At 36.3% G+C, this 8,012-nt stretch overlaps 1 protein-coding gene across 1 annotated transcript in view; it reads left to right on the top strand.

Moving 5' to 3' along the window:
- Positions 1-8,012, top strand: part of RAD51C (RAD51 paralog C) — a 31,741-nt gene that overhangs the window by 13,568 nt on the left and 10,161 nt on the right. Inside the window, exons 5-6 of the mRNA XM_010861628.1 lie at positions 2,003-2,134; positions 7,377-7,443. Coding sequence (XP_010859930.1) covers positions 2,003-2,134; positions 7,377-7,443 — 199 coding nt within the window. The remainder of the gene's footprint in view (positions 1-2,002; positions 2,135-7,376; positions 7,444-8,012) is intronic.

Genomic DNA, 8,012 nt, shown 5'->3' with positions numbered 1-8,012 from the left:
CCATCTATTTGCCATGAAGTGGTGGGACTGGATGCCATGATCTTAGTTTTCTGAATGTTGAGCTTTAAGCCTACTTTTTCACTCTCCTCTTTTACTTTCATCAAGAGGCTCTTTAGTTCTTCACTTTCTGCCATAAGGGTGATGTCATCTGCATATGTGAGGTTATTGATATTTCTCCCAGAAATCTTGATTCCAGCTTGTGCTTCTTCCAGCCCAGTGTTTCTCATGATGTGCTCTGCAATATAAGTTAAATAAGCAGGGTGACAATATACAGCCTTGACGTACTCCTTTTCCTATTTGGAACCAGTCTGTTGTTCCATGTCCAGTTTTAACTGTTGCCTTCTGACCTGCACACAGGTTTCTTAAGAGGCAGGTCAGGTGGTCTGGTATTCCAATCTCTTTCAGAATTTTCCACAGTTTATTGTTTATGGTTTATTACAGGATAGTAAATATAATTCCCTATTCTATACAGTAGGACCTTGTTGTTTAAATATTTTTATATATAGTAGTTTGTATCTGCTAATCCCATACTCTTGATTTATCCCTCCACTACTTTCCCCCTTAGTAACCATGTTTTTTTCTATGTCTGTGAGTCTGTTTCTATTTTGTAAGTAAGTTGATTTGTTTCATATTTTAGATTATACATATAAGTGGTATCATGTGATATTTGTCTTTTTCTGACTTACTTCACTTAGTATGATAATCTCTAGTTCCATCCGTATTGTTGCACATGGCATTATTTCATTTTTTATGGCTGAGTAGTGTTCCATTGAATGTATATGTTTATACATTATGCATGGATATATATATGTATGTGTGTGTATACACACACACACACACACACACATATTTACACACTCCACAGGTTCTTTATCCACTCATCTGTTGATGGACATTTATGTTGCTTTCTTGTCCTGGCTACTATGATAGTGCTGCTATGAACACTGGGATGCATGTGTCTTTTGAATTACAGTTTTCTCCAGATACATGCCCAGGAGTGGGCTTGCTGGATCATATGGTGCTGAGTTATATCTTTTGTAATCTATTGAGTTTAAAAAAAGAAATTATTCATATATTTGTTTGCATATAAATTGTCCCTTACTCCACTAGAATATGAGCTCCAAAGATCAAAGATCTTGTCTCTTGTTCCCCAGTGCATGGAACAGTAACTAGCATATAGTAGGTGTCAAATATTTGTTGAATGAAGCAATGAATGAAAGATATAAAAACAGCCTACTTAGTGCTTCACAAAAGCTTCTCCTTTTGTCTAGTCCTTATAAAAATATATAATTTTGTCATATTTTGTTTACAGTTGGATTAGTTTCCAGATTCTGTTTGTTCTTGGATCTTAGGTTATATATTATTCTAACTTGACCATAGGAGCCATTATTTAGATCCTATTAGAAATGAAACTATCATGAAAATGTTTATTTATCATCTGCAAGTAAACTTTGCTGATTAGAATTCAAAACAGACTTGCCTCTTGCTGAATTCTGTAATGGTTAGTTGCCCTATAGTGTATTTTAAATTAAAGAAAAATATACCAAAAATTAAGCGTTTGAAAAAACCTTTATAATTTAATATTTGAGAGGGTTTTTTTTTGCTTTGTTTTTTAACATAAAAAGAATCCTGATTATAAAATTGACATTTAATTGAAAAATTGATTTTACTAAGATTTTAAAAGTTTTTTATTGGTCCACCTTTGTGAAGACTGGGTATAGTGGCAAATTATGAGAAACTTGTAATTGCTTTTTTTATTGAATTATTTTTTTAAGATGATAAATTATAAAACTAGAGTTTATTCTAACTTCTGGTGACTAGTGCAGAAAGCACTGAATAGCTTTCTACCTGACCAAAATAAAGTCTTTGGAGAGTAGGAAATAGAACGCTGGATTTTAAAATTTTGTTTCTTTTTTTTCTGTAATGGACTCTGCTTTGTGGTTGCCATTTATTATTTTATTTTAAATACCAAACCTAATATCATTATCTCTTTTGTAATTAGGTTCGATTAGTGATAGTGGATGGTATCGCTTTTCCTTTTCGTCATGACCTAGATGACCTGTCCCTTCGTACTCGATTATTAAATGGCCTAGCCCAGCAGATGATCAGCCTTGCAAACAACCACAGATTAGCTGTAAGTATTATTAGTAAAGGGAGTTTTGTTATAAAGTCACGATTATATAAAATGTTCACATGTAGGGAATTCCCTGGTGGTTCAGTGTTTAGGATTCTACTTTTCTGGTGCAGGGGGTACAGGTTTGATTCCTGGTCAAATAACTAAGATCTTGCATGTTGTGCAATATGACAGAAAAACCCAGAAATTAAATGTTAAAGTCTAGAAATAGTAAAATATAAAATTTGTCTGAAAGCAAATAATATGGACATACAGTTCTTTTTTTATTAATATTTATATATATTTTTTGTCTGTCTTTGTTGCTGCACATGGGCTTTTTCTAGTTGCAGCAAGCAGGGGTACTTTTCATTGTAGTGTGAGGGCTCATCATTGTGGTGGCTTCTCTTGTTGCAGAGCACAGGCTCTAAGTGCGTGGGCTTCAGTACCTGTGGCTTGCAGGCTCTAGAGTGCTGGCTCAGTAGTTTTGGCTTACTTGCCATATAGCATGTGGAATCTTCCCAAACCAGGGGTTGAATGCATGTCCCCTGCATTGGCAGGTGGATTCTTAATCACCGGACCACCAGGGAAGCCCCAGTGTACAATTGTGAATGTAGTTTTGTTTCAGTTTGGTTTCTGTAAGACAAATTAAATCTAGTCGGAGTGTTGTGTATCAGTTTTCCTGGAAAGTAAAAAGCATAATTTAAAAAAAAAAAGCATAATTAAAATGCTGAATTATAAAAATGGACTTTGATAAAGAAATGCCACCTTTGATAATTACATTGTTTTCTTTGTAATATACTTGATGTTCTCAGGTAAGCTCTTCCAACATTGCCATTTTTCTTTTATTCTTGAGCCTTTGATTAATACATAATGTAGAATCACACACTCGGATGGGTAAAAAAATTGTGTAAACAGCCTAAATATTTAGAGGAGAAACTAACTCTTCCAGATATGTAATGTGAGGAGAGAGGTAAAGATGAGCTCAGAAGTAAAGAGATAAAAAAGGAGTGAGGTAAAAACTTTTTTTTAACTGCCTGTTTGCACTTCCCTCTCTGCAGCTTCATCCCACCTCTGACACACACACACACACACACACACACACACGTCTGGGAGGGAGAAGGGAGGTCAAACTACTTACCTTGATTTTCTTGTCTGTACCTCAGTTAGAATCCTAAGCACAAAGTTGTAAATAACTCCTCATTAAAATCACTTCAAAACGTACATTTTTTCTTTTGAGTTTTTCTTTTTCTTTTTTTGCATATCCTCAAAACATGGTGTCCTGTCTTGAATTATTTCTTGTCATTAATTTGTAATTTCTTGCATGTTCAGTTGTGTCCAACTCTTTGTGACCCCATAAACTAGCCCACCAGGCAGGCCTATCTTTCCAAGGGATTTTTTTTTAGGCAAGAATACTGGAGAGGGTTGCCATTTCCACCTCCAGGGGATCTTCCCAACCCAGGGATCAAACCTTTCTCCTACACTGGCAGGCGGGTTCTTCACCCCTTGAGCTACCTGGGAAGCCTGATTTGTAATGTAGCATTGTGTTAGTATCAGTGATGGAGAAGGCAATGGCACCCCACTCCAGTACTCTTGTCTGGAAAGTCCCATGGACGGAGGAGCCTGGTAGGCTGCAGTCCATGGGGTTGCTAGGAGTCAGACGTGACTGAGCAACTTCACTTTCACTTTTCACTTTCATGCATTGGAGAAGGAAATGGCAGCCCACTCCAGTGTTCTTGCCTGGAGAATCCCAGGGACGGGGGAGCCTGGTGGGCTGCCGTCAGTGGGGTCGCACAGAGTCCAACATGACTGAAGCAACTTAGCAGCAGCAGCAGTATCAGCGAAGAGTCCCCAGTAGGGGGCACTCAAGGATAATGGGTTGTATAGTTCCTTAGGTTTTTGCTTTTGTTTTTTAACAGAGCTTCATCTTTTCTGATTAAAAAAGTAATCTAGGGAGTTCCCTGGTGGCTTAGTGATTAGGGTTCCAGGCTTTCATTGCCATGGCTCAGGTTCAGTCCTTGGTCAGGTTACTGAGGTGCTGCCAGCTGTGAAGTGCAGCTCCCCACTGCCACCACTGCGAAAAAGAGAGTAGTCTAAACAACATGAAATGTCACCCGTTGTTTAGAGTCAACAACTTAATATATGCTTCTTTGTCCATGTGTCCAATTACTTGTGAAAATATTAAGCCAAACGGGATATCTCTATTTTTAAACCTTTTGTTATATATTAAAAAATGCTCCCAGAAAGTGTATTCCAAAGTATGTTCTGTACATCAATGAATGGGAATTCTTTTTTTTGTTGTTTATAGTTCAGTGGGGAAAAGATAAAATTTATTTTGCTGATTTGGATAGTATAAAGAATTCCTATATAACATTTCCCAAGATTTGCTTTTTCATTCTTATTCTCTCTCCCCACTCTCTTTCTGTACACACACACAGACACAGATACACACACACAGTTTATGTGTATATTTTTCTGAACTGTTTAAAAACTGTTTAAAATGTATGCACACATCATATCCGTTTGTCTAATAATACTTCAGTATATATTTCCTAAGAATGAGAACAGTCTTATACGGTATCCAGAGTATAGTTATCAAATTGAGGACATTTAATATTATATTGCACTTTAATATTTAATCCATATTTTAGTTCAGTCACTTATCTCAGTGATGTCCTTCATAACAATTTTTTCCCCAGTTCATTTTCCCAGCTGGAATCACATATTGCTTTTAACTTGTCATATCTCTTTAGTTGCCTTTCTTTACTTTTGTGCCATTGCTATGTTTTAAGAATACAGGCCAGGACTTTTAGAGAATATCTCTGCAGTTTGGGTTTCTGTGATGTTTCCTCCTGATTAGATTCCAATTATACTTTTTTGTGTGTGTGGCTAAAATATAAGATAGACTTTTTTTCTTGAGGTATAGTTCACCTTTTAGAGATACATTTATTTTTTAGCAGAAAAAATTTTAACAGCCCTATTAGATATAGTTAATAAACCATAAGATTTACCATTTTAAAGTGTAGCTCAGTGCATTTTGGTGTATTCAGAACTGTACAACCATCACAGCTATCTAATTTTAGAACATTTCCACCACCCCAAAAAGAACTTTCATACCCGTTCACCATCATTCCCCATCGCACCCTCCCTATAGCCACTAACAACCACTAGTCTGCTGTCTCTATGGATTTGTCGTCTTTGGATATTTTATATAAATTCATACAATATATGGTCTTTTATGTCTGGCTTCTTTCACTTAGCATAATATTCTCAAGGTTCATCCATGTTGTAGCATGTATCAGTATGCTTTTTATGACTGAATAATTTTGCATTTTATTTGTATACCGTATTTTGTTTATCTGTTCATTCATTTAAGGACATTTGGACAGCAGAAGTATCCTTAAAGCACTGAAGTTCATAATTTCAAAGTGATTGTTACTTCACTACTTTAAGATGCATTTTTTTTTTTTTTTTTGGCACCATCCATCACAGTTTGCTGGAAAGCCTAGAATCCTGACCACTAGTCCACCAGGGAGGTCCCAGGACTCATTCTTTAAGAGCTTGGAGTAATTACACAATAACTTTCATTTATATCATGGTAAACCCAACATTTGCAGAAAGAGTATTAATTATTTTATAAATATTTTCTAGTGATGCAAATTCTGATTTTGGGATGTTGAACAACTGGTAAGCCAGTATGTCTATTTACATTTGCCTCAAGGTGTGTAGTGGATAATGTGTAAGATGTGTAATAGTCTGTAAAGCAATGTTGTCTGAACTTTCTGTAAAGAAAAAATGCTCAGTCTGATATAATAGTTGCATGGTTGTTGAGCACTTCAAATGTGGCTAATGCTGTGGAAGAACTGAATTTCTAGTTTTAATTAATTTAGTTTTTAAAAGCTATATGGCTAATGGCTACAGAATTGAATAGTGCACCTTTAATCAAAAGGTGTTGGTGTAAGTAAATATCCCACTTGCTAAAGATGAAACACTTGGTAGTATGTAAAGAGTATTACGTGTTGTAGATGCCAGTTAGACATATTTCAGTTAATTACCAATTTAAGTTCCTACTTAGCTTATCCTCCTGGAGTAAGGTAACACACGGGAAAACCACTGTGGCATTCAGAGGAGAGAGACTAGAGGAAGTTGTTGTCATCCAGTTTGTGCCTGCCTGAAATCTAGATCACAGATTTCTCCTTTGTAGATGAAAATTTTATGGTATTGATCACTACGGTGGGAACAGCCAAATAGCCTTTTCTTCCTCAGTTTTCTTAAAGAATTGGTGGCTTTTTTAGATCTTTTCTCATTGCTTTTTTAGAAGTTCTTTACCAGTTTCAGCTTGTAGTAGTATCTGTCTTATTTCTGGAGAGAAGATCTATATTGGAACAGTATTTAACCGTTTCTGGAGAATTTTCGATGAGAAGGTGCCAGATAATCTGACTTTTACTGTGTTCAGTTAGCCTTAAACACTTTTTGTCTCTGCTTTCAAATTGCTATCTTGTGGGACTTCCCTGGTGGTCCATTGGTTAAGAATTGAGATTCCACTGCAGGGGGCACAGATTTGATTCCTGGTTGAGGAACTAAGATCCCTATATGCTACGTGGTGCAGCCAAAAACTAAATACACCAAAAAAATAAAATTGCTACCTTTTTAAATACATTATCTTTTCTGTAGGCCACTATATGTAAAAGAATTAGCAATATCATTAGCCTTGAGGCCATCTATGAGTAAGATAATACCTGTATCTCTATTATCTGAGCAGTCTAGTATAGTTATAATTTGGGGTCATTTGATCTGTTATTGGATTTTATTCTTTCCTAGTTCTTTTAATTATACTGTGCTCTCTATATGATTTTAGGTCTCTCCTCATTCTTTGCCTCAGTTTCTTTTTTTATTCCTGTAAAATCGTAAATGATTATATTGTCTCTCCCCTAACCGTATAAACACTGAGTTAATTTTATTAAGGATTTTATTTTTTAACTTGGGCACACCATGCAGCATGTGGGATCTTAGTTCCCCCACCAAGGATCAAACCCGTGGCCAAACTGCATTGAAAGCATGAAGTCTTAACTACTGGACTGCCAGAGATTTATTAAGGATTTTATATTCCTTTAAATAAATATATTCTAGAGAGGAAATAGTGATAAAGAATACACATTCCCTTGTTTCCAGTGCTCCTAGTTATTAAGTTTTTACACATGATGTCTTTAGACTTTGTAATTTTGGGGGGAGACTCACCTAATATTCTCACATTTTGCTTTTGTAGGTAATTTTAACCAATCAGATGACAACAAAGTTTGATAGAAATCAGGCCTTGCTGGTTCCTGCACTGGGTAGGCAATTAATACAACATTTGTAGTTAAATTCATTTTTTTCTCTCTCTTTGGTGTGATGCTTATTGAGTATTGTAAGTTCCAAGAAAGCAGAGAAGACTCTCTCTTATTTGCTGATAAATCTTAGCGTGGAACACAGTGCCCTGAGATACTGACTCATCCTTTCAATTGTTTAACATTTATTGAGCATCTACTCTCTGGCAACTCTTGTGTCAGGTCCATAGTGTATAAATATTCATAAGATGATTCTTGTTCTCAGAAATCACATACTCGTAAGCAGGAGAAGGGGTGAATCCATTTTAAATACAAATCACACTATTACGAATAAGGTTATAACTCTGTTTCTAACCTTCAGTTCAGTTCAGTCGCTCAGTCATGTCTGACTCTGCGACCCCATGAATCGCAGCACGCCAGGCCTCACTGTCCATCACCAACTCCCGGAGTTCACTCAAACTCACGTCCATTGAGTCAGTGATGCCATCCAGCCATCTCATCCTCTGTCGTCTCCTTTTCCTCCTGCCTCCAATCCCTCCCAGCATCAGAGTCTTTTCCAATGAGTCAACTCCTGT

Source organism: Bison bison, unplaced genomic scaffold (genome assembly GCF_000754665.1).
Source record: "Bison bison bison isolate TAMUID 2011002044 unplaced genomic scaffold, Bison_UMD1.0 scf7180017864472, whole genome shotgun sequence".
Classification (NCBI taxonomy): Eukaryota; Metazoa; Chordata; class Mammalia; order Artiodactyla; family Bovidae; genus Bison; species Bison bison.
This window is presented reverse-complemented; position numbering and strand designations above follow the sequence as displayed.